We start from the raw sequence: 27,680 nt of genomic DNA, 5'->3' as shown, positions 1-27,680 counted from the left end.
AGGTGCCCCCTATGTCGCTTGCGCACCATCAGGTACTCAACGGTTGTTGTCGACCCACCTGACGTGTATGTATCAAGCTTATTATCCTCTTTCTGGAACTGTTTTACAAATCAACAAATCAGCTCCATCAGCAAACTCCAAAATCCTTTCACCTTCTCCATTTCTCACACCATATCCGTAACCCCCATGAACTCCCTCAAAACCGTCCATACTCCTTCCCACATGTCCATTTAGTTCTCCTCTTACCACAACAACTCCTCATCTTTCACATTTTCCATCAGCTTCTCTATTGCACACCAGAACTTGTCCTTCTCTTCATCGCTCCGTCCAACCTGCGGAGCATATCCCGAGATGACGTTCACCAAGAGCTTTCCAATCATCATTTTCACCATCATCAACCTTTCACTCACTCTAGTCACACTCGCCACACTGTCTACAAACTCCTCAGAAAACAGGACACCAATGCCATGCACGCCCTCCGGGCACCCTTGCCACACAAACTTGTATTTCTGTCCCTGCCTACCCTTCACCATTCTCACACCACTTCCCTTCCATCTCGTCTCTTGCACACAACATATGTCCACTCTTCTTCTGACCAATACCTCCACCACTTCTCCTGATCTCCCTGTCATTGGCCCTACATTCCATGTCCCAAACCTCAGAAACCGATCTCCACTTCGGGCATCAGACGTTTCGTCGTCATAAATGGAGTGATTTCCACCCTTGCTTCGATCGGGTTCCCCACCTTGAGTTTTGACGAAAGGGGTTGGGGTCCCCCACGGGGTACTTCGGGTTGTAATTTACTTCTAATGTCACATTTTCTTCCCAGCACTGGGTCAGTTTGCCGATGACGTAAGAAAAGACGTTTGTGAAAAGGGATAAACCTTTTCACTCTCCTTCATGTGCTCTTCCGGTGTTCATATCTCCGAATCGGCACAATGTAATTTCATAGCACTGGTATTGAGATATCCCCTACTAAACGAGTGAAAAATATAGACCCCTTTGCTCACCAAATTGCATTGAACCACAATGTTCCAATTTGTAATAAGAAAGTGTCATTAAAAAATTCAAATGCTATTTTTGGACAGCAATCTGCAATCTGAAGCAGCGGCCTAAGCTGTTATACTCTGTAACTTATTTTACCATCAAATCACCTTGATATAAGAATGTAGGTATGCATAAAATAAACAATGTGTATTTAGTTTTTTGAAATCTAACTTTGCGACACTTTATTCTGAATATTAATTGATGTGAGTGTTGTCTTTTCATTTTCGAAGAAGAGAAACCCATCTACGTGTGAATTATATTTTTTATTTTTTTTGTATACATAATCGAGGCTCGTGAAAGAGCTAACATTTATCACACAAACAAATTAAACAGACAAACAACCAAAGTATATAAAAAGGGGAGCGGTAGACAAGATGGGGAGAGAAGGGGAAGCACATAAACACAACATTTGTGAGGGACATCGGGAATGTGTGGGAGGGAGAGGGCTGGGGGTCAAACGAATCTGGGAGTCAAACGAAACGAATGATCGTTTTAAGGCCATTTTCCCCGCTAGAGCAGGGGTTAGCCTTGCGGGTCCCATGACAATCATGGTTCCCTGTTTGAGGCAATGTTTTTATGGCCGGATGCCCTTCCTGACGCCAACCCTTGGTCACGCTCTTACGATGCGCAGGGATACGGTGTACCTATTCTAAATCGGGGTACACACCGTGATCATTCATCCCAGCAAGCTGGTACTCAATTTGCCGACCTCGGAAGGATGACAGGCTGAGTCAACCCCCCTGGCGTTAATTCAGCGATCGACCGGGATTCAAACCCAGGATCCTAGGATCCCAAGCCGGCACCCTAACCGCTAAGCCAACACCAGGCTAAAACACATCTACGTGTCTCAACTGTAATTGGCTATAGTTATAAATGATCTCTTGGTGAATATAATAACCCTCTGCTGCAATTAGGCCTTTACATTTGGAAATAATTAGTCCCTAAGAGCTCTACATGAATAAACTTCTTGCCATTTCCCATTCGGCCTGAATTGTTGCGGCCTATTGTGCAAGTCCCTTCAAATTCACACAATTATTCAACTGCCGTAACCGACTGACCGTTTCATCAAATGATCATGAATCGTCAGCGACAGTATTCACTAAATGCTGAGACATGAAATCTTCAAGCACTATACCAAATACAGTACCGAGAGCAGGATAGCGTCCCACATTATAAATCTTGAAAGACCAACTACATCATTCACCTGCAATTGGCAGGAGTAATTAATCATCCCTCGCCGAATCGATGCTGTGGATGCTCTTGCCAATTGATCACTCCCAGCTGCGAGTAGAATTTTTCAATAAAACAGATTGTCAAAGAACGCACACAGCCACACACTATGTATGGCTCTGTGAAGGTTAAGCATACTAAATAATCAACATTATTTAAAATTAGCCCTTTTCTATAAAGAGAAAGTTGTTATTAGGTGTACTGAAAGCAATGTAGTTTTTTAAACTTTGTATTCCTCTTTGAAAAACGACATTGCTTTCCGCTACACCTAATGTTTTGGGATTGTGAGTGTCCGATAATTATTCCAGTTAACATCTTATGTTGTGCTTTCAGGATCAAAGGAGATCTTACATATAATTACAGAGGACCCAGGACAAAGGATGATATTATGGACTTTGCAAACAGAGTTGCAGGGTGAGTACATTGATTTTGAGAATTGATTAAGATTTGATAGACCCGTCACGCCAACATCAACCTCAAACCTGATCGTGTGAGATCTTTGAATTGAAGAGACAATTTGAAACTGTTATTCTCTGTGGAGTACATAGTTGTGTGATGCTCAGGGGCGGTCTTACCTGTGGGGCAGCCTGGGAAATTGCCCCAGGGCCCTGCGCTGGGGGAGAGGGGGAAGGGAGCGACGACCAGTGGGGGTGATACACAATATGGCCAACTGAAGAATCTATAAATTACATCACCCAGTGTAATTCCTATTATAATATTCATTTCCTTTTTATTCAACTGCCGTATATAGTAATAGCTATACATTTTCTGTATTGTTTTGATGAATATTGGAGAATAGAGTAAAATGAAAACACAAACTGCGGCGCATTATTGAAGAGAAATGCATTGTGAAAATTGGACGCTTTATTCGGATTGGGTTAGGTGGGAATAAAGGATGTGTCAGGGGCCCCCATCCTTGACTTTTGCCCAGGGCCCCAAAATCACTAAGAACGCCCCTGGTGATGCTTGAGTGCTGAATGCTAAGTTGGTCCCAACTGACTTATCCTCTTTTAAAAGCGACCAGTCATCCTCCTTCCTATTGTAAGGAAATGAATGGAGTACATTCTCTCCTCTATTCCAAGTTGTACTCCGAGGGTCACCTGCCGACACGATGGAAAATCAGCGATGTTATCCTGATTCATAACAATGGTGTCAAAATGTCAACTACTTTCTACCAACATCAGAAAAGTCGGGGAATTTATCACTCCTGCAAACCTCAAGACTCACCTAATCTCTAACTGTTTACCAATCTCAATTTTGCTTCCTCTCAGGTTATTTCACCTCAACATACTACTTCAATATGATGGTGTTGACTCAGCCCGTCTGAGATGCCTCATATGGATGCCTGGTGTTGGGCTAGCGGCTAGGGTGCCGGCTTAGGATCCTAGGATCCTGGGTTAGAATCCCGGTCGATCGCTGAATTAACGCCAGGGGGTTGACTCAGCCCGTCATCCTTCCGAGGTCGGCTAATTGAGTACCAGTTCACTGGTGATTCCCTGCTTGTGGTAGAAGGCGGCAAAAAGGGTTGGCGTCAGGAAGGGCATCCGGCCGTAAAACATTGCTTCAAAAAGGGGACCGAAAAACAACAACAACCACGGTCCCCGAAAAAGGCCAACCCCCGCTTTGCGGGGAAAAATGGCCTCTAAATGTGGTTATTTTTTATATATATACTACTTCAATATGAGCAATGAATTGTTGTTGGTCATTGCCATCTTATTGGACATCTTCCATTTATTTAATACTCTTTGACACCATGTCCTGCTTTCCAAAATGTCAACTAATGGTTTCCATGGTTGCTTAGTGGACTTGCTGTCAGATACAGTGCATTCAGAAAGTATTCAGACCCCTTCACTTTTTTCACATTTTGTTATGTTGCAGCCTTATGCTGAAATCGTTTAAATTCATTTTTTCCCTCATCAATCCACTCAATACCCCATAATGACAAAGAGAAAACAGGATTTTAGAAAGTTTTGCAATTTATGGAAAAGAAAAAACTGAAATATCACATTTACATAAGTATTCAAACCCTTTGCTATGACACTTGAAATTTAGCTCAGGTGCCTCCCATTTCTCTTGATCATCTTTGAGATGTTTCTACACCTTGATGGGAGTCCACCTGTGGTAAATTCAATTGATTGGACATGATTTGGAAAGGCACACACCTGTCTATATAAGGTCTCACAGCTGACAATGCACATCGGAGCAAAAACCAAGCCATGAGGTCGAGGAAACTGCCTGCAGAGCTCAGAGACAGGATTGTGTCGAAGCACAGATCTGGGGAAGCCTACAAATAAATCTCTGCTGCATTGAAGGTTCCCAAGAGCACAGTGGCCTCCATAATTCTTAAATGGAAGAAGTTTGGAACAACCAGGACCCTTCCTAGAGCTGGCCGCCCGGCCAAACTGAGCAATCCGGGGAGAAGGGCCTTGGTAAGAGAGGTGACCAAGAACCCGATGGTCACTCTGGCTGAGCACCAGAGATCCTGTGTGGATATGGGAGAAACTTCCAGAAGGACAACCATCACTGCAACACTCCACCGATCTGGGCTTTATGGCAGAGTGGCCAGACGGAAGCCTCTCCTCAGTGAAAGACACATGAAAGCCCACAGAATCTTGTTTCTCAGAGTCTGAGAGTCCTTCAGGTGCTTTTTTGCAAACTCCAAGTGGGCTTTCATGTGTCTTTCACTGAGGAGAGGCTTCCGTCTGGCCACTCTGCCATAAAGCCCAGATCGGTGGAGTGTTGCCGTGATGGTTGTCCTTCTGGAAGTTTCTCCCATCTCCACACAGGATCTCTGGAGCTCAGCCAGAGTGACCATCGGGTTCTTGGTCACCTCTCTTACCAAGGCCCTTCTCCCCCGATTGCTCAGTTTGGCCGGGCGGCCAGCTCTAGGAAGAGTCCTGGTTGTTCCAAACTTCTTCCATTTAAGAATTATGGAGGCCACTGTGCTCTTGGGAACCTTCAATGCAGAAGAATTTTTTTTGTAGGCTTCCCCAGATCTGTGCCTCGACACAATCCTGTCTCCGAGCTCTGCAGGCAGTTCCTTCGACCTCATGGCTTGGTTTTTGCTCTGATATGCATTGTCAGCTGTGAGACCTTATATAGACAGGTGTGTGCTTTTCCAAATCATGTCCAATCAATTGAATTTACCACAGGTGGACTCCAATCAAGGTGTAGAAACACTCAAAGATGATCAAGAGAAATGGGAGGCACCTGAGCTAAAGTTCAAGTGTCTTAGCAAAGGGTCTGAATACTTATGTAAATGTGATATTTCAGTTTTTTCTTTTTAATAAATTTACAAAACTTTCTAAAATCCTGTTTTCTCTTTGTCATTATGGGGTATTGAGTGTAGATTGATGAGGTAAAAAATGAATTTAAACGATTTCAGCATAAGGCTGCAACATAACAAAATGTGAAAAAGTGAAGGGGTCTGAATACTTTCTGAATGCACTGTATATTGCTTATTCACAATGGGTTGCTTTGGATGACGTTCTCCCTCATGCTTCTATGCCGAGAAGCCGGCATCTCTCAAGGAATCGTTCTGGAACCAATCAAGTTATTAGTCTACGTCACCGACCTGCACTACATGACCAAAAGTATGTGGACACCCGAACATCAAACATCTCATTCCAAAATCATGGGCATTAATATGGAGTTGGTCCCCCCCCCTTTGCTGCTATAACAGCCTCCACTCTTCTGGGAAGGCTTTCCACTAGATGTTGGAACATTGCTGCGGGGATTTGCTTCCATTCAGCCACAAGAGCATTAATGAGGTCGGGCACTGATGTTTGGCGATTAGGCCTGGCTCGCAGTTGGCGTTCCAATTCATCCCAAAGGTGTTTGATGGGGTTGAGGTGTGGGCTCTGTGCAGGCCAGTCAAGTTCTTCCACACTGATCTCGACAAACCATTTCTGTATGAACCCCACTTTGTGCACGGGGCATTGTCATGCTGAAACAGGAAAGGGCCTTCTTCAAACTGTTGCTACAAAGTTGGAAGCACACGATCATCTAGAATGCCATTGTATGCTGTGGCATTAAGATTTCCCTTCACTGGAACGAAGGGGCCTAGTCCAAACCATGAAAAACAGCCCCAGACCATTATTCCCCCTCAATCAAACTTTACAGTTGGCACTATGCATTCGGGCAGGTTGTGCTCTCCTGGCATCCGCCAAACCCAAGTTTATCCGTTGGACTGCCAGATGGTGAAGCATGATTCGTCACTCCAGAGAACGCGTTTCCACTGTTCCAGAGTCCAATGGCAGCGAGCTTTACACCACTCCAGCCGACGCTTGGCATTGTGCATGGTGATCTTTGGCTTGTGCGCGGCTGCTCAGCCATGGAAACCCATTTCATGAAGCTTCCGACGAACAGTTGTTGTGCTGACGTTGCTTCCAGAGGCAGTTTGGAACTCGGTAGTGAGTGTTGCAACCGAGGACAGACGATTTATACGCGCTACGTGCTTCAGCACTTGACGGTCCCTTTCTGTGAGCTTGTGTGGCCAACAACTTTGCAGCTGAGCTGTTGTTGCTCCTAGACGTTTCCACTTCACAATAACATCACTTACAGTTGACCGGTCCAGCTCTAGCAGGGCAGAAATTTGATGAACTGACTTGTTAGAAAGGTGGCATCCTATGATGGTGCCACGTTGAAAGTCACTGAGCTCTTCAGTATGGCCCATTCTACTGCCAATGTTTGTCTATGGAGATTGCATGGCTGTGTGCTTGATTATATATACCTGTCAGCAATGGGTGTGGCTGAAACAGCCGAATACACTAATTAGAAGGGGTGTCCGCATACTTTTGGTCTTGCAGTGTATCTTCATCACTGGAAATTCCACTGTATCGCTTTGGAGATGAACCCGCTTTATGAAGTATCATTCGTCTCCCTTCTGCTAGATAGACTGGCAGCATCCCTCTGCTGATGTGGTGAAAATAAACAAATGGTCGACTTCCTGGAACATGGCTTTTAATGCAGGAAAGATCCATATTTTCACTTTGTCCCTTTTATAAGGACAGGCTGGAAAATTTTGTTCACTTCTGGGTAAAGTGCATTTTCTCGAGCTCTTTACCATCAACTGCACCCACTTTTGACTACCAAATAACAAAATACAGCTCTAACCTACAGGGAGTACTACATGAGCCACACAGCTGCACTGCAGCAATGATGCAACCAATAGCCACAGGCTACATCAGAAATGAAATGAAAATCTGCTGAAGAGGATCATCCTGCTAAAGCATCTTCCTGGGCAATGAAATGGACTAGGTGGTTCCCCAGTGGGGGGTGCAGGTTTAAGTCCTGACGATACAGAGGGTCAGCCACTTGAGCCAATCTGGGGCCGTGTTTGTGTACATCTAATGTAAACGGAGTCCGGTATTTTATTTCCAGTCCGGCCAAAGAAGTTGATGTGAAGAGTATAAACATATATATTTAACACCAAAGTTGGCTTTGTCTGAATATGAATGTAGCATGTTCAAATCTCAAGAGTGTGGTAAACTTTCAATCAATGCAATTTTAGACTTGCACAAATTTCGGTGTAAAAAAAAAATATATATATATTGTTACGGTTTTTAGAACCTTCACCAGTAAATTTTAGTAAATGTTTCCCTTATAAATGATCCCCTGTAAATATCCCCATCAATTGGCTTTGTTAAAGATCGCACCCTAGTTAGTCCATGTACAACACGTAGCGAACCATAGGACCTCTCCGTAGTTATTTCATTATTATGTGTTTCAGTTAAGGATCTGTTCCCAATAGTTGAATCTGCGTTGCATTAATCAAATAAGATAGGCCCCATTCCGTCCATTTTGCTCTCCCTCTCCAAATTGTGGTACCTCGCTTGCCAGCAGCGTTCGCTGCCGTTGCATTGGGCTGTTTTGCTGCATCACGCCACCATAAGCCATGCGGTCAAGCCGAGGAAGAAGGGGGGCGGGGCCACAAGAACAAGGTGTGGCACGTCGACTCGTCATCGGAGGTGGAGCCAGCAAACTCTTGCCGGCCAACCAGTGCCGAGGTGAGCCAACCGGTAGGCGTGTCATCAGAGCCGGCGGCTTGATTTCTACACGGACAATAAAAGCGGCTGGGAGGGACTGCTTGGACAGATGAGTGAGGGAGACGAGTGAGAAGGTACCAGATGAGTGAGAGGGAGGAGTGCGACAAGAGAGCAAAGAGAGGCGAGCTGAGTGTGAAGGATCGGGAGGCAGAAGTGTGGGTCCGCTGACATCACGCGATCCATTCACGTTGCCAGCCCGCGTGAAACGAATACGTGCAGCTGCCGCCGGGTTTTTCGCCTCGAGCCCGGAGTGTGGACTGGAGCCAACCGCGACGCTGCGCACTGGCCCGGACCTTCCTACCCTGTCGTCTGCCTGGACCTTCTCCTCCTTCCAGCCATTCCTTCCTGCCATTCCCTGTTGTGTGAGTCTGTTTGTTTTGTCCTGTGGTATAATATAAGACTGTTTAAGGCTGCCCTGTGTATCTTCTTCTTCTTCTTCTTCTGTATATTACTTTCGTTTCTTCTTTTGTTTTGGTTTTGTACATAATTAATAAATGTCTGTTATTTCTTACCCTTTTGGTTTCATTCTCCCCCGATCACTTTAGTCCCTTCTTCCCATTGAGTACCTGTGGCACGATTCGGCCAACGTTCGGAGTCGGGTTAGTCTCTTGTTAACGGCCCGAGTCGCAGCTCGTTTCGCTCGGCGCATCCAATCACGCTGCATCCCGGGTGGGAGTATCTACGCGCTTACGGATTGGTGGTGGTAATTAGGTAGTAAGACGGGTTGGGCTGACAACCCTACTCACCACCGACCGGAAGTGACGTCATACCCCCAGGACCGGTCGAACAGCCAGCTTAACAGGACAAGGGGATTAACCCCCCCTTGCTAACGGGAGTGCTGTCCCCCGGATCCGTAACAATTGGTGTCAGGAGTGGGATTTAGATCCTGGGACTAAATTTATTTAGACCAAATTTTGGACACCAATTGTGCTATTGGCCGTAACAATTGGTGTCAGGAGTGGGATTTGGACCCAAACCAAATTTTTAAGAACATCTAAAAATTTGGTCAAAAATTTGGAGCGGCCGAAAACTAGTATTAAGATCCAAAATTTCAATCGTGCCATGGATAGTCAAGGCGATCGGGTGCTGGTATGGGAGGTAGAAGAGGGGTTAGAGGCAACCCAAGACCCCAGGGAGGAATTGGGAGAGAGGGAGGAGGAGAGAAATGAGGATGCGGTAGAGGGGGTTGCAGGCGCACAAGATGGCGGCGCCTCGCACGAGGTTAGAGGGGCACAAAATGGCGCCGCGCACATGGTCGCAGCAGCCGCGCCCGCAGCACAGGTGGATTTGAACCTCTTCATGATACAAATGGAGGCCCTTATGGTCAAGACCAGTGAGCAATTGGGAAGCCAAATTAGTGAATTGAGAAATGACATGGGAAGCCAAATAGGGGGGCTCGAAGGCAAATTAGGGGGCCAATTAGAAGACGTGGGTAATCAAATTGGGGAAATGAAGGATGGGTTAACGGGGTTGGAAAATAGAATGGCCACCCAGGAGAACCAGATGGAAAGGGTGAAGAATGGGTTAGAGGGGTTAGAAAACAATATGGAAGGCAAATTGAGGGAAATAGGGGAGCAATCCGCCTGGGAAATTAAACAGATGGGGAATCAGATAGAGGAGGTAAAAAACGGGTTGGAAAGTAAATTGGATGCCCAAAGGAATGATTTGGAGCAGATGAGGGCGGCATCTACCAAAGAGATGGGAGAGATGGGGGAGGATATAAGGCGTGGGGTGAGCGAAGAGGTCGCGGGAGTACGCGACGAGGTAAGGCGGGGTGAGGACCGCATGGAGAAAGAGATGAGGAAGAGTACGGCGAGGTTACAAGGGGGTACAGAGGAGTTGACGCAGGGAGTAGGGCAGCTGACGGTGGGACAGAAGGAGCTTGGGGAGCAGGTGGAAAAGAACACGGCGGTGATAGGAGGGGTGAAAGTGACCCAGAAGGAAATAAAGAAAGAGCTTATGGCGACAAAGAAAGAATGTCATATGGTACACGAGGGGTTGACAAAGAGGTTGGACGAGGTGACGGAGACATTGGAGACGAAAGAACGGGAAGTCAGGAAACATATAGAAACGACCAAGGTAGCGCTAGAGGAAGAAATCGAGGGGGCGCACCGGGAAATAAAAGAGGTGAAACAGAAGTTAGAGGAAGTGGAAGGAGGGGTAAGTGAAATTAAGAAGAGACGGAGGGAGACTAAGAAAGAGATAAAGGAAGAGGTGATGGAATTGGTGCAAGGTCTGTGCTCACAGCGTGATGATGTGCTTACTGACCAAATAAAGAGTTTGCAGGTGGCGGAGGAGGAGCGAAGGAGAAGAGGCGCCGAGGTGAGTGGCGATATGCTCGGTAATGCATATGGTGTGAGGGGAGATTCAGCGAGCTTGGGTGTTGGTCTAGACCCAGGCATTCGTGAGAGGCCGCTGGTGAGGTGTGCGACTGGTGCAGAGTGCGTGGAAAGAGGATGTGTGCAAGGATGTCCAACCATGGGGAGTGCGAGAGGTATTGGTGAGCCAGGGTGTGTGGTGGTGATTGGGTGTGTGCAAGAATGCACCCCCATGAGTGCTACGGAGTATGTACCGGGAGAAGGTGCGCGAGAAAGGTGTGTAACGAAGTCTGTGAGCGGAATGAGTGTACCTGGGTGGTGTGTAAGAGAAAGTGCAATAACAAAGTGTATGGAGACACCTGGATGTGTGAGTATGGGAAGAGTCGCGTGGTGGTGTGAGCATGTACGGGGAGCATCGATGTTAAACGGGACAACGTTTAGGCTGACGGATAGAGTCGACGCGAGCCCTCGGTCCGTGCCGGGCTTTGGGTACTGCGGGAACCGGCGAGGGTCGTAATCACGGCGGTTTCAAAAGAACCGCCGTGCGCGATCCGCGCCGGGCCCCGCCCTGCACGATCGCGTCCGTGCTTTGCTGGGCAAGGCGACCGGCCCGGTTCGAGGGGAGGTAGGAAGGGTCGGAACGGCGCCCCCTTGTGGTTGCGGCGTTCTGGCCTGGCAAGATTGGGCCATCGGGCAGGAGATCGAAAGGCTCCGCGCCGAGGTGGACCTTGGAATCTCGGCCCGAGTAAACCTCCTCCACTGAACCGAATGCCGGATGGACCCAACCGCAGTAGACAAACCACCCGCATTCATTGCTCGGCTTTGCGAAGCCGCGCTTTGAGAATGTAATTTCCCGCACCGAGGCTCGAAGTTTAATGGACGATGGTAGGGATAGTGAATTTGATTGGCAAATTGGATGGGCAAATGGGATTGGTAAAAGTGATTGGCAGTAAGGATTGGCAAATTTGATGGGCAAATTTGATTGGCAAAAATTGGATGGGCAAAATTGATAATGGGAGATGCCCGATGTGGAGGGATGGCAAATCCACCATCCCTCCCATCCCCGGGCACATGAGCAATAGTTTATGGGGTATGGTGGGAAAACCTAGCCTGGGAGGGTTAGGATAAAATGATAGAATTTAGAAAGATGACCATAGGTGACCAGATTTAAGTAGTAACATGGTACAGGTAGGAGGGGACGTAGAGTAGGGTAGTTGGATTATAACGACGTGGGAGCGCTTAGTACAAGGGAAGACGGGGAGCGCGAGTTTCAGAAGGGAGTAGTTAGATCAGATGATGCTGTGTGTGTGTGTGTGTAGAAAGAGTATTGAGCAGAGTATTGTGAATGTGGGTGAATGGCATTGTATTGAATGAATGGTCCTGGAGGAGAGGAGGGTGCAAGAGCCACCAGGTGTGTGTGAGCACCAGGTGAGTGAGGAAGTGCAGGTGAAATACAGGTATATGGAGAATGGTTGGATGAAATGAATGGTATGGAATGCATGGAGCATGGAATAAATGGAGAATGGAATAGATGGGATGAAGTATGGAATGGATGGTGTGGAGTGAGTAGTGTGGAATATGTGGAGTGGAGTGGTTGGTGCGAAAGGAGTGGATGGGGAAGATGGACCCCTTTCACGAATACCCGGGGAGGGTAGTTTAAGAGTAGGTAGAGGGTAAAAAGGCGGCAAAAAGGGTTGGCGTCAGGAAGGGCATCCGGCCGTAAAACATTGCTTCAAAAAGGGGACCGAAAAACAACAACAACCACGGTTCCCGAAAAAGGCCAACCCCCGCCTTGCGGGGAAAAATGGCCTCTAAAGGTGGTTTTTTTTATTGGCAGCTGTGGTGCGGGTAGTTGCACAGGAGAGTTGTGATTGGTGCATGAGTAAAGTGGAATGGGTGGGCGTGTGGCTGAATTCGTAGTTATGATCATTGCCCACCATAGTTTCCCACCTGGTGTCGGGAGTAACCAATTACCTTGGGGTTTCAACTGCATGCGGTCCGAATCCCTTGGGAGTTATGCTCAGAACGATGCCAGTTGGAGGCTATGGTCCTTGACTATGACATTACGTCACCAACTCCGTCGGAGCTTCAGCTGCATGCGGCTGCAGTTCCTTGGCGGTTGTGGTAGTTGCGTGACAATTTGTAGTTATGGGCACTCCGCCACTGTTAGTCTGTCGGCCAGGTGAGGCCGCAGGTAGGCTCTGGGAGCCAGTTAGAGATCAGGGGGTGAGAGAGCCAGGAGGGGCCTTCCCCAGTTAGGGTAGTTGTGTAGTTGTGAGTGGGGCCCGAGGATCCTAGGAGGAGGACCCAGGTAGCCCGATGCCAAGGAGGGCAGTAGAGTGGGGTAAGGGAGCCAGAGGGCCTTCCCCAGGTTAGGAAAGGAGCTAGGCAAGCTCGGGTGGCGGCGTTCAGTGGCGGAGGTGCACAGGTAAGTAAGACCTGCTAGGGGAGCCACACGACTCAGCCCCAAAATTGTGCAAGGGCACCGGGAGTTGAATCGGGGGAGTAAGACCCCAAATTGGTGAGCGCCACAGATGGTCAGTGGGAATTGGTTTTTAGAACCCTATAGAGTAAAGTGGCCAATGGTTTGGCAGGGAAAGACCCCGGGTAGAGTAAGAGTGTTAAAGTCATTTAGAAGTATTGCTCTCCTCAATTAAACTTAATTGTTTAATTAAGTTGAATTAAGCATTAAACTGCTCTCCTCAAAATCACCAACGACCTTCTCCTCTCCTCTGACGCTGGCAACCTCAACATTCTCATCCTCCTTGACCTCAGCGCCGCCTTTGACACCATCAATCACACCATCCTCCTCACCCGACTTGAAACCACCTTTAACATTACCGGCACTGCCCTCTCTTGGATCAAATCATACCTCTCTGACAGACGCCAGTTCATCTCCATCAATAACTGCAAATCCCCCACTGCTCCCCTCCCCCAAGGTGTCCCCCAAGGTTCAGTTCTTGGCCCCCTCCTCTTCATTCTGTACCTGTCCCCCCTTGGTCACTTAATCCGCCGTCATGGTCTCCAATTCCACTGCTTCGCCGATGACATCCAGCTTTTCATCTCCACCAAGTCCATCTCCACCGCCACCCACTCTATCCTGACAAACTGCATCACTGAAATAAAATCCTGGCTTCAAATCAACTTCCTCAAACTTAACTATGATAAATCTGAAATAATCATCATTGGCCCAAAAACGCTCACCAAATCCACCCATAACTTTGCCCTCAACATCGACGGTTTCCCAGTATCCACCTCCCCTCACATCCGGAATCTTGGCATCATCTTTGACCAAACCCTCTCCTTCGACAAATACACTAAACAGATCACAAAGACAGCCTTCTTTCACCTAAAAAACATCGCCCGTCTCCGTCCATCCCTCTCCTCCACGGCTGCAGAAACCCTCATCCACGCCTTCATCACCTCCCGTCTGGACTACTGCAACAGCCTCCTCTATGGTTCACCCTCAATAATCACCAATAAACTCCAATACATTCAGAACTCCGCTGCCCGTCTACTCACCCATTCCCGGACCCGTGACCACATCACCCCCGTCCTTTACAAGCTTCACTGGCTCCCCATCCCCCAGAGAATCCAGTACAAAATCCTCCTCTTGACCTACAAAGCCCTCCATAACCTGGCCCCATCCTACCTGGCTGACCTCCTCTCCAGACACACTCCCACCCGCAACCTCCGCTCTGCTGGTACCAACCTCCTGACCCCCCCCCCCCCCATCCGGACCAAATTCAGATCCTGGGGGGACAGGGCCTTCTCCATCGCTGCTCCCACCCTCTGGAACTCACTACCTCACACCATCAGAGACTCCTCCTCACTCACCACATTCAAAACATCACTCAAGACATACCTGTTCAACACTGCATTCAACATTTAACCCACAGCATTTAACCCCTGACTATCTCTTCTCCTTCTCCTTCCTTTTGCTTTGATTATTTACCTATTGATTTTTGTCTTTTTGCACTTGTTTTTTGTACTCTGTCAAAGCGTCTTTGGGCTTCTTGAAAAGCGCTCTATAAAATAAATGTATTATTATTATTATTAAGTACTAGGGCATGCCCGTACTATATATAAGCTAGGACGTGCCCGTACGTGGGTGCCCGTTCCTTGCCAAAAAAAAAAAAAAAAAAAAAATTGTGTAGGGGTGTGTGTGTGTAAACATCCTAGGGCGTGCCCGTACGTGGGTGCAAAAAAACATGCGTGCAAACAACAACAACAAAAAAAAACTTTGAAACCACGTGGCAGTAACGACCACAGAACCCCCCCCCCCCCCCCTCTATTTACATGAATGGTTTGGTCCATTCGCAACGACCACAGAACCCCCCCCTCTATTTACATGCAATGGTTTGGTCCAAAGCGAACGGCTTGCGGTGTTTGGTAAAGAAATCGCCATAGCTCGGTAACTACTTCTCCGATTAATATGAAACCTTGAAAAGGCACATCCTCGGGTCCCCAGCAATATACCTGGCAAGTTTAAAGTATATCGGACCGGTAGTTGTCGAGAAACAGCGGTCACAGACAAACATACATACATACATACATACATACAAACATACAAACATACAAACATACACACAGAGATTACTGGAATTATAGATAGATAGTTAGGATTGAATTCCCTTCGCACCATCTGCAGCCACTCACCTGAGGTGATGACAGGAGTCCACACCATGTGATTTTTTGTTGCAAATGTTTTGGGGATGTAAGACGCATCATGACGTGGGGGGGTGACATTGTGCTTGTTGTTCCATCTCTTCCTCCTTAGGAGGAATTGATGAGGAATTGGGATTGATGCCAAATTTGGTTAGAGGGATTGTGGACGAATTTGGTATTAGGGGAGATATGGGGAAGACGAGACAGTAGTGACGAATTTGTAAAATGTGTAGAGTTTTGTAAATATGGGGTAAGGGCAAGGGTAGGGTAGGTGACAGGGGGGGTGACGTACGGTAGGGACGAGCTTTCTCCGCTCGCTCCCATGCGCACCTCACCTCTGCATTACCTTGTTTTGATGTGTACCCTTGCGACCTTGCCCCGATGCTTGCTTTGTCCTTTCCTTCCCCACTCACGGCTTGTTCTTTTGGGTCCGGGGGGGAGTGCGCAGGTAGCCGCACTTGTGTGCCCGAGCCGCCGCTGCACATCCTGCCTGGACCGGTACACCACCTTATGGACCGTACGACCTGTGGCCGAGCACCACTTTATGGACCACACGTTTTTGTGGCCAAGCACCACACCGATGGACCCCACGTGTTGGGGCCTGGCCCCTCTGCTGGGACCGGCCATGATGGCCAGAGCAAAGCTTGCTTGCGGACCACGGAGAGGTGGCCCCCTTTGCCATACAGGTGGACCACCCATAGTTGGCCCCTGTTGGCCCGAAATAAAAATGGACGCGTTGTGTGCCTTTTTATTATTTCAAATAGGCCGCAAGCCTACAACACGTAGCGAACCATAGGACCTCTCCATAGTTATTTCATTATGTGTTTCAGTTAAGGATCTGTTCCCAATAGTTGAATCTGCGTTGCATTAATCAAATAAGATAGGCCCCATTCCATCCATTTTGCTCTCCCTCTCCAAATTGTGGTACCTCGCTTGCCAGCAGCTTTCGCTGCCGTTGCATTTGGCTGTTTTGCTGGCACCACGCCACCATAAGCCATGCGGTCAAGCCGAGGAAGAAGGGGGGCGGGGCCACAAGAACAAAGTGTGGCACGTCGACTCGTCATCAGAGGTGGAGCCAGCAAGCTCTTGCCGGCCAACCAGCGCCGAGGTGAGCCAACCGGTAGGCGTATCATCAGAGCCGGCGGCTTGATTTTTACACGGACAATAAAAGCGGCTGGGAGGGACTGCTTGGACAGATGAGTAAGGGAGACGAGTGAGAAGGTACCAGATGAGTGAGAGGGAGGAGTGCGACAAGAGAGCAAAGAGAGGCGAGCTGAGTGCGAAGGATCGGGAGGCAGAAGAGTGGGTCCGCTGACATCACGCGATCCATTCACGTTGCCAGCCTGCGTGAAACGAATATGTGCAGCTGCCGCCGGGTTTTTCGCCTCAAGCCCGGAGCGTGGACTGGAGCCAACCGCGATGTTGCGTACCGGCCCGGACCTTCCTACCCTGTTGTCTGCCTGGACCTTCTCCTCCTTCCAGCCATTCCTTCCTGCCATTCCCTGTCGTGTGAGTCTGTTTGTTTTGTCCTGGGGTATAATATAAGACTGTTTAAGGCTGCCCTGTGTATCTTCTTCTTCTTCTTCATCTTCTTCTGTATATTACTTTCGTTTCTTCTTTGGTTTTGGTTTTGTACATAATTAATAAATGTCTGTTATTTCTTACCCTTTTGGTTTCATTCTCCCCCGATCGCTTTAGTCCCTTCTTCCCATTGAGTACCTGCGGCACGATTCGGCCAACGTTCGGAGTCGGGATAGTCTTGTTAACGGCCCGAGTTGCAGCTCCCTTCGCTCGGCGCATCCAATCACGCTGCGGCCTGGGTGGGAGTATCTCCTCGCTTACGGATTGGTGGTGGTAATTAGGTAGTAAGACGGGTTGGGCTTACAACCCTACTCACCACAGACCGGAAGTGACGTCATACCCCCAGGACCGGTCAGACGGCCAGCTTAACAGGACAAGGGGATTAACCCCCCCTTGTTAACGGGAGTGCCGTCCCCCGGATCCGTAACAATATTGTTGCGAATATGGAATTTGGCCTCCATATCCGCTTGTAAATATTCCCCTATTTCCCCAATACTCCCCAACTATCCCCAATCCCCCATTCCCTAGTCCCATTGTCTGTAAACAACACTCTGTAGAACCGACCTTCCCCTTTTTCCCCCATTAAATGTCGTGCCCAGGTCCACCGCATCTCACGTAGACAACTTTCGGACATCTTGCTAGTTATTCTTAGTCTATGTCAGTTAAGGACTCGTTTCCATTAATTCTGACTCTTCGTTGCACCAGAATGTGATTATATGGCACCAGTAGTGAGTTTAGGACCTTCCCTTACCTCCTCCCATCTTCTTCCCCAAACAACAACAACAACAACAACTACAGCAACAACAACAACTACAGCTACAACAACAACTACAACAACGGCGCGCGGGGGGAGTGTGCGTCCTCACACCGGCTCGGTTAGCCGCCATGACCATGCGCTCCACGGGGTTACCACGAAGGGGCTCCCTGTCAGCCCCTCGTCAAGGGTGGAGCCGGTAACCCCCCTGCACGCACCCAATGAGAAGCAACGAGCCGATTCCATCTGGGGCGGAGCTAACGAGCCGAGGGCGTGTCACTCCCCGCCGGATATACGCGGCCACGTACCGGACGTGACGTCAGATGCGCCCCCAGCTTGAAGAAGAGCAAGTCACTACCTCCGAGCGCTGCGACCTCCCCGCATCTCTAGACCGGACCGGGTCGATCCTGCCCTGAGCCCAGGTGCACCTGGAGCCATCGATTCTGCCTTTCCTTGCCATCAATCCCCGTGTGAGTCAGCCTTTTGTCCCGTTTATCTGTCGTCTGTTGGGAATAAGATAAGTGTGTCTAAGTGCCTGTCTTTCTTTGATGTCCCTCTTGTAGTTGTAATCTAACCTTCCGCCTTAATATAACCTCCTCCGGAGGTCTTGAGAACTGAACCCTTGGTGTCGTGTCATTTGAAACCCAGCCGTGGTGTCCTTTTCCTTTATTGACCTAGCGTAGCGCGACTCGGCAACGTTCGAGTATAATCGGGTAACTTGTGCAGACGTGGTCATACCAAACCGCTCGGTAAACCAACATCCACCACCGCGTCTGTAACAATTGGTGTCGAGGAGTGGAATTCGAACCCGGGACTAAATTTATTAGGCCCAAATTTGTAGTAGAATCGATTCGGAGCGCGTTTCCCGCGCGAAATTATAACGGCGAAATTTGATTTTGTTATACGGAAATAAAAACCCGAATTTTGAAAGTCGCGCTATGGCAGACCAAGTCGGCTGGGGTCCGGTAGTGGAGAGTGAGGCAGGGTCGGTCCAGGACCAAATTGAGGGACGTGAGGAGAGCGAAGCAGCGAGGGTAGCAAACGCACAAAATGGCGCCTCGCTGGTCACCGCGCCCGTGACCGTAACAGCGCCGCCGATGGATTGGGGCCTATTTATGGAACAAATAAAGGCGCTCATGGTCCAGACAAGTGAAGACCTGAGGAATGACTTGGGGGGCCAAATGGGGGTAATGGGGAACCGGATGGAGGCTCAGAATGAGCAATTGGGGGTAATGGGAAACCAAATGGGGGTAATGAGGGATGAAGCGAGGGGTACCGGTGAGGGATTAGACAAGAAATTAGAGGGGTTAGACAATGGGATAGAAGGGGTGAAACATGGGTTAATGGGGGTAGAAAATAGAATGGCTGCCCAGGAGAATCAGATAGAGGGAGTGAGAAATGGGTTAATAGGGTTAGAAAACAGTATGGAAGGCAAATTGAGGGACATGAGGGACCAAGCGGAAAGGGAAGTTAAACAAATGGAGCAGCAGATAGAGGGGGTCAGAATGGGGGTAGAAACCAAACTGGATGCTCACAGGGAGGAAATGGAGCAGATGAGGGTGGCATCTGGGCAGGAGATGCAAGTGATGGGAGAGGAGATCAGAAGAGGAGTGAGTGAGGAGGTCGGAGGAGTGCGCGAGGAGGTGAGGCACTGTAAGGAGCACATGGAGAAGGAGGTGAGAAAGGGGACTGTAAAGTTACAAGGGGGAATAGAGGACCTGACGCAGGAGGTGGAGCAGCTAACAGAGGGACAAAAAGAACTAACGGACCAGGTAAAGAAGAACACAGCGGTAATAGGAGGGTTAAAAGCGACACAAAATGACCTAAAAAATGACTTGGTGGCGACGAAGAGGGAATGTCAGATGGTACGTGAGGGACTGACAACGAGGCTGGACGAGGTGATAGAGGTAATGGAGACGAAGGACCGGCAGGTGAGGACGCACATGGAAACGGTCAAGGTAGCCTTGGAGGACGAGCTTGAGGAGACGTACCGGGGAATAAAAGAGGTGAAGCAGAAATTAGAAGAAGTGGAAGAAGGGGTGAGCGAAATTAAGAAGCGACGGAGAGGGGATAAGAAAGAGATAAAAGAGGAGATAAAAGAATTGGTCCAAAGTCTGTGTTTGGATCGTGATGATGTGCTCATTAACCGGATGAGGGATTCGCAGGTGATGGAGGAGAAGCGAAGAGGAAGAGGACCCGGTGTAAGTGGTGACCAATATGGTCGTGCGTATGATGCGCCAGGTGATTTAAGAAGCTTGGGGGTCGAGATGGACCCGGGTGTTCGTGAGAGGCCATTGGTGAAGTGTGCGACAGGTCTGGTGTGCGAAAGAGGAGGTGTGCGAGAAAGTCCGACTCTGGGGTGTGTGAGGAAAAAGTGCGTGCCAAGGAGTGAGGGTGCTGGCGAGAATGAGTCGGTCGTAGCGCGTGTGCGAGGGGGCACATGGAAGCGCGGTGTGGTGAGTGTTACAGAGGGTGTGACGGGAGAGTGTGCGCGAGAAAGGTGTGTGACGGACAGGTGCATGGGGAAAGAGTGCGCTGTCAAAGGCAAGGAAGAATGCACACCTGTGGTGAGTGTTACAGAGGGTGTGACGGGAGAGTGTGCGCGAGAAAGGTGTGTGACGGACAGGTGCATGGGGAAAGAGTGCGCTGTCAAAGGCAAGGAAGAATGCACACCTGTGGTGAGTGTTACAGAGGGTGTGACGGGAGAGTGTGCGCGAGAAAGGTGTGACGGACAGGTGCATGGGGAAAGAGTGCGCTGTCAAAGGCAAGGAAGAATGCACACCTGTGGTGAGTGTTACAGAGGGTGTAACGGGAGAGTGTGCGCGAGAAAGGTGTGTGACGGACAGGTGCATGAGGAAAGAGTGCGCTGTCAAGAGTAAGGGTGAGTGCGCTGTCAAGAATGGAGGTGAAAGTAGTGAGAGTGACAAGGAGCGTGAGTTGGTTGTGACAGGTGAGCGAGGATGGACACCTGGAATGGAAGGATGCGCACCTGGAATGGTAGAGCGTGAGTGGGAATGCACGCTGGAGTTGGTGGTGAGGCACGTGGTTGGGTGTGCGAATGAGAGCACACCTGTGATTGTCACAGAGGAGGTGACTGAGGAGGGGGTGCGAAGAGGTGTGTTGGTGAGGTGTGCTACCAACGAATGTGTGCCAAAGTGTTCGGTGGTCAGGTGTGTGACCAAGGCTGTGAGTGGAATGAGGGTACCTGGGTGTGTAAGGAAAGGTACGAGGAGCATGGAGACGGCTGGATGTGTGAGCAAGGAACGGGCTGCGGGGTGTAAGCGTCCAGGTGAAGCATCGACGTTAGACGGGGTAGAGTTTAGAACGACTTATAGCCGAATCGGGCCCTCGGTGCGTGCTGGGCCTCGCTTTGAACGGCCGCGTCCGTGCTCCACTAGGCGGAGCGGGCAGCTGGATAGAAAGGGTCGTCATGGCGACCACTTTTTGGTGAGACGTGCCGGCAGGTCGAGAGCGGGACATTGGATGGCTCCGTGCCGAGATGGTGCGTGGGATCTCGGCACGGGTGAGCCCCCGTCCCTGCACCGAATGCCGGACGCACCCAGACCCAGCCGCTGGCACAGAACAACCAGCATTCATGGCTTGGCTTTACGAAGCCGGGCTTTGGACAGGAATTGGCGCACCGAGAGGCATTAGTGAGTAGACTGGGTGATGAGGTTAGTGTTTTGGACCCAAAATTAGAGAAAAACAAAATTTGATGATTGGCAAGGGATTGGCAGTAGTGATTGGCAGATGATGGGCAGTGATTGGCCAAATTTTTGATTTGTTGAAATTTGATGTGCAAAATTGGTAGTGAGCGATGGGCCCGGTGGGTAAGGCTGGCATCCCTGCCACCCTTCCCATGTGTGGGGCAAAGGAGCAATAGATTATGGGGTGTATGGCAGTGAAAACTAGCCCGGGTGGGTTAGGTTATATGATAGGGATCTAGCGAAGATGACATTAGGTGACGATAAGGTTCGTTAGTGACTGATACCTGTAGTGGGGACGCAGGTAGATTAGTATGGATGATAATGACGAGGGAGCGCAATAGTTTAAAGGGACGACTGGGAAGCGCAAGTTTCAGAAGGGAGTAGTTAGCTGAGATGATGCCGTGTGTGTGTGAGAATTGAACAGGTGTGATTGCACAGGTGTGCAACTGGACAGGTGTGTGGAGCAGTGTGTGAGTAGTGAGTGTTGTGGATCAGCGCGAATGCGCTTGGGGAGAGAAGGGTGCAGGTGGCACCAGGTGTGAGAGCACAGGTGTGCAAGTACAGGTGTGTGGAGAGAGTTGGAGTAAGTGGTACGGAGTGGTGTGCATGGTGCGAAGGTGTGGATGGGGGAAGAGTGGACCCCTTTCACGAGTACCCGGGGCGGGTAGTGTAAGTGTTAGGTAGAGGGTACAGGTAAATTGTGGTTGGATATTGGCATTTGTGGTGCGGTTGCAGAATGGTGTTGTGGATGGGTGCATTAGTGTTGTGGAAATGGCTGGGCGTGTAGCCTGTTAGTGTGTGTAGTTGGTTGGGCACTCCACCACTGTGAGGATGTCGGCCAGGTGAGGCCGCAGGTGGGCTCTGGGAGCCGGTAGTTGTGAGTGGGTGCCTGAGGATCCCGGGTGTGGATCGGGCAGCCCAGTGCCAGAGAGGGCACCGAGTGGGGAGAGCGCCAGAGGGCCTTCCCCAGGTAGTTAGGTTAGGGTAAGGAGCAGGTAAGCTCGGAGGCAACTGCAGTGGTGGAGGTGTGCAGGTGGGTAGACCCGCTGGGAGAGGTACACGCCGCGGCCCAGAAATTGTGCGAGGGCACCGGGAGATGAATCGGGGGTGTGAGACCCCAAATTGAAAAGCACCACAGTTTGGCCAATGGGAATTGGTTTTTAGAACCCATAGTGTAAGAGGGCCAATGGTTTGGCCGGAGAAAGACCCCGGGTAGTGTAAAGTTGTTAAAGTCATTTAGGAGATAGTTAGGATTGATGAACCTGTCGCACCATACGCAGCCACTTGCCTGTGGTGATGATGATGACTCCACACCTGTGTTTTCTTTGTTCTGTTGCAGGAAGTAAGGACTACTGTTGGATTTGTGAGACGCATCACGACGTGGATGAGACATTGGGGTGATTCCATCTCTCCCTCCCTAGGAGGGACTGATGATGAATTGGTGATAGCAAATTATGATGTTGAATTGGTGATAGCAAATTATGATGTTGAGTTGGAGATGGCAAATTTTGATGAGAGTTGAAAATGGCAAATTTGATTGGTTAGGAGGGAGAGAAGATGAATTTGGTTTATGGGAGGAACGGGGAAGACAGTAGGGACGTTTGTTGATTTGTAAAGTAGATGTTTATGGGTAGTGTTGTGTTTTGTGGATGCAGTAAGGGGTAAGGGAGGGGCCATGTAGGTTACCTGGTGGGGGGGGGGAGCGTACGGTAGGAACGTACCTGTCTCACCTGGTTCCCATGTGCCCCCAGTGTGCATTACCTTGCATTGCGTGCACTTTTGCGCCCTTACCACCTTACTCACTTGTCTGCTTCTTTTGTCTCCCACCTCCGAGGATCTGGCTTTGGGGCAGAGAGAGAGAGGAGAGAGAGGTGCTGGCTTCGCAGTTGTGGGCCTGCACTTTCGCTGCTTGCTGCTGGGATCGATACACCATATGGACCGCAATGTTTGTGGCCACCCACAATGGACCGCAGTTCTTTTGCGGCCAAGCACCACCCATTGATGGACCTCTGGGTCAACGTGGCACCTATGCCAAACAGGTGAACCACTAATAGTTGGCCCCCTGACGGCCACAATATAGAAATGGACGCGGTTGGCGCCTTTCTTTATTTTTGAAAGAAGCCAGAAGGGCAAGTGCACCACACGAAGAGCAAGAGACACCTGCAGGGTTAGGGGTTGTTGAAGTTATTTTTATTCATTGAACAATGGTGACTGCACCGGATGGTGCTGACTGTGTGATGGGGTGGTGCTTTTGGTGTTGGAAGGGGTGCTCTGCACGTTATTAAAGGCCGTAAGGCCACAGAGCACTCGTGGGTTGGTGTATCGATGCTGGCATGCGTGCTCTCTCTATGCATAACATCTGCATGTGTCCCTCCAAAAACAGGTCCTGGATCGTAGTGTAAATATCAGCGTAGTCTTGTGTAAATAATGCTCCCTACCGGCTGTATGTTTAGTTTGCGAATTCTTTCCGCAATTCGGTTATCCTGTGGGTGTGTTTCTGAGAGGAGAAGGGTGCAACGTCGCAGGGGGACATATTTACTCATTTGTGAATATCTGTAAAACTGTCGCACTCAGGGTAGAGTTAATAGTAGAGGGAACTACATCTGAGTGTCACACTAAAATAGGTAAAAATTTATCGGGTCAGGACGCCCCGAGGGTAGAGAAGGGTGCAATGTTGCGAATATGGAATTTGGCCTCCATATCCGCTTGTAAATATTCCCCTATTTCCCCAATACTCCCCAACTATCCCCAATCCCCCATTCCCTAGTCCCATTGTCTGTAAACAACACTCTGTAGAACCGACCTTCCCCTTTTTCCCCCATTAAATGTCGTGCCCAGGTCCACCGCATCTCACGTAGACAACTTTCGGACATCTTGCTAGTTATTCTTAGTCTATGTCAGTTAAGGACTCGTTTCCATTAATTCTGACTCTTCGTTGCACCAGAATGTGATTATATGGCACCAGTAGTGAGTTTAGGACCTTCCCTTACCTCCTCCCATCTTCTTCCCCAAACAACAACAACAACAACAACTACAGCAACAACAACAACTACAGCTACAACAACAACTACAACAACGGCGCGCGGGGGGAGTGTGCGTCCTCACACCGGCTCGGTTAGCCGCCATGACCATGCGCTCCACGGGGTTACCACGAAGGGGCTCCCTGTCAGCCCCTCGTCAAGGGTGGAGCCGGTAACCCCCCCGCACGCACCCAATGAGAAGCAACGAGCCGATTCCATCTGGGGCGGAGCTAACGAGCCGAGGGCGTGTCACTCCCCGCCGGATATATGCGGCCACGTACCGGACGTGACGTCAGATGCGCCCCCAGCTTGAAGAAGAGCAAGTCACTACCTCCGAGCGCTGCGACCTCCCCGCATCTCTAGACCGGACCGGGTCGATCCTGCCCTGAGCCCAGGTGCACCTGGAGCCATCGATTCTGCCTTTCCTTGCCATCAATCCCCGTGTGAGTCAGCCTTTTGTCCCGTTTATCTGTCATCTGTTGGGAATAAGATAAGTGTGTCTTAGTGCCTGTCTTTCTATGATGTCCCTCTTGTAGTTGTAATCTAACCTTCCGCCTTAATATAACCTCCTCCGGAGGTCTTGAGAACTGAACCCTTGGTGTCATGTCATTTGAAACCCAGCCGTGGTGTCCTTTTCCTTTATTGACCTAGCGTAGCGCGACTCGGCAACGTTCGAGTATAATCGGGTAACTTGTGCAGACGTGGTCATACCAAACCGCTCGGTAAACCAACATCCACCACCGCGTCTGTAACAATATATATATATATGTATATATATATGTATATGTATATATGTATATATATATGTATATATATATGTATATATATATGTATATATATATGTATATATATATGTATATATATATGAATATATTGTTACAGACGCGGTTTTGGATGTTAGTTTACCGAGCGGTTTGGTATGACCGCGTCTGCACAGTTTACCCGATTCCACTCGAACGTTGGCCAAATCGCGCTATGCTAAATCAATTAAGGAAAGGACACAACGGCTGGGATTAAATGACACGACACCAGGGGTACAGTTCTCAAGACCTCCGGAGGAGGTTATAATATTTGTATGCAGAACGTTTTAGATTACACGGACAAGAGGTACAGCATAGGAAGGTGGGCACTTAAACACGGTCTTATATTAGCCCCGACAGACCACAGATAAACGGGACAAGACTGACTCACACAGGGATTGATGGCAAGGAAGGGCAGAATCGATGGCTCAAGGTGCACCTTGGCTCAGGGACAGGATCCACACGGTCCGGTCCAGATATTCGGGGAGGTATCGTCGCGCTGGAGGTGGCGTCTGTTTCTCCTCAAGCTGGGGGCGCATCTGACGTCACCTCCGGTAAGTGGCTGCGTATATCCAGCGGGGAGTGACACGCCCTCGGCTCGTTAGCTCCGCCCCAGATGGAATCGGCCCGCCGCTTCTTATTGGGTGCGGGGGGTTACCGGGCTCCGCCCTTGACGAGGAGCTGACAGTCAGCCCCTTCGTGGTAACCCCGTCGGAGCACATGGGCAATGGCGGCTAACCAAGCCGGAGTGAGGACGCACACTCCCCGCGCCGCGCCGCGCCGCCCCCCTCTGTTGTTGTAGTTGTTGTTGTAGTTCCATGAGATGATGGGAGGATGCGGAGATGAGGTTGTGGGGAGGTATTGGGAGGTCCTAAACTCGCTACTGGTGCCATACAATCACATTCTGGTGCAACGAAGAGTCAGAATTAATGGAAACGAGTCCTTAACTGACATAGACTAAGAATAACTAGCAAGATGTCCTATAGTTGTCTACGTGAGATGCGGTGAACCTGGGCACGACATTTAATGGGGGAAAAAGGGGAAGGTCGGTTCTACAGAGTTGTTTACAGACAATGGGACTAGGGAATGGGGGATTGGGGATAGTTGGGGAGTATTGGGGAAATAGGGGAATATTTACAAGCGGATATGGATGGAGGCCAAATCCCATATCCGCAACATTGCACCCTTCTCTACCTCGGGGCGTCTCGACCCGATAAATTTTTACCTACTTTAGTGTGGCACTCAGATGTAGTTCCCTCTACTATTAACTCTACCCTGAGTGCGACAGTTTTACAAATGTTCACAAATGAGTAAATATGTCCCCCTGCGACGTTGCACCCTTCTCCTCACAGAAACACACCCACAGGATAACCGAATCGCGGAAAGAATCCTCAAACTAAACATACAGCCGGTAGGGAGCATTATTTACACAAGACTACGCTGATATTTACACTACGATCCAGGACCTGTTTTTGGAGGAACACATGCAGATGTTATGCATAGAGAGAGCACGCATGCCAGCATCGATACACCAACCCACGAGTGCTCTGTGGCCTTACGGCCTTTAATAATGTGCAGAGCACCCCATCCAAGCACCAAAAGCACCACCCTTATTCATACAGTCAGCACCACCCGGTGCACCAATAAAGTGTTCAAACGTCACCGGTGGTGTCGCAGCCGGCCGATGTTCTGCCGCTGGTCTTGCCTTCGTGTGGTGCACTTGGCCTTCTGGCTTCTTTAAAAAAATAAAGAAAGGCGCCAACCGCGTCCATTTCTTTATTGTGGCCGCCAGGGGGCCAACTATTAGTGGTTCACCTGTATGGCATAGGTGCCACGTTGACCCATAGGTCCATCCACGGGTGGTGCTTGCCCGCAAGAGAACTGCGGTCATGGTGGGCGGCCACAAAAATTGCGGTCCATATGGTGTATCGATCCCGGCAGCAAGCAGCGAAAGTACAGGCCCACAACTGCGGAGCCAGCACCTCTCTCTCCTCTCTCTCTGCCCCAAAGCCAGATCCTCGGAGGTGGGAGACAAAAGAAGAAGACAAGTGAGTAAGGTGGTAAGGGCGCAAAAGTGCACGCAATATAAGATGATGCACACTGGGGGCACATGGGAACCAGGTGAGACAGGTCACGTTCCTATCGTACGCCCCCCCCCCCCCCACCAGGTAACCTACATGGCCCCTCCCTTACCCCTTACTGTATCCACAAAACACAACACTACCCATAAACATCTACTTTACAAATCAACAAACGTCCCTACTGTCTTCCCCGTTCCTCCCATAAACCAAATTCGTCTTCTCTCCTCCTAACCAATCAAATTTGCCATTTCCAACTCTCATCACAATTTGCCATCTCCAACTCAACATCATAATTTGCCATCACCAATTCATCATCAGTCCCTCCTAGGGAGGGAGAGATGGAATCACCCCAATGTCTCATCCACGTCGTGATGCGTCTCACAAATCCAACAGCAATTCTCATTTCCTGCAACAGAACAAAGAAAAC

General features: G+C 49.5%; 1 protein-coding gene across 1 annotated transcript in view; it reads left to right on the top strand.

Annotated features, from left to right (window-relative positions):
- The window catches only part of LOC137433993 (protein disulfide-isomerase TMX3), a gene marked incomplete in the record, with an annotated part of 101,025 nt that overhangs the window by 25,030 nt on the left and 48,315 nt on the right, over positions 1-27,680 (top strand). The window contains 1 exon segment of the mRNA XM_068126560.2: positions 2,611-2,691. Within this exon segment, the coding sequence (XP_067982661.2) occupies positions 2,611-2,691 (81 nt within the window).

The sequence above is a fragment of the Myxine glutinosa genome, chromosome 10 (assembly GCF_964187855.1).
Source record: "Myxine glutinosa chromosome 10, kmMyxGlut1.1, whole genome shotgun sequence".
Taxonomy (NCBI): Eukaryota; Metazoa; Chordata; class Myxini; order Myxiniformes; family Myxinidae; genus Myxine; species Myxine glutinosa.
Note: the sequence above shows the minus strand (reverse complement) of the source record. Positions and strands in the feature narration are given on the sequence as shown.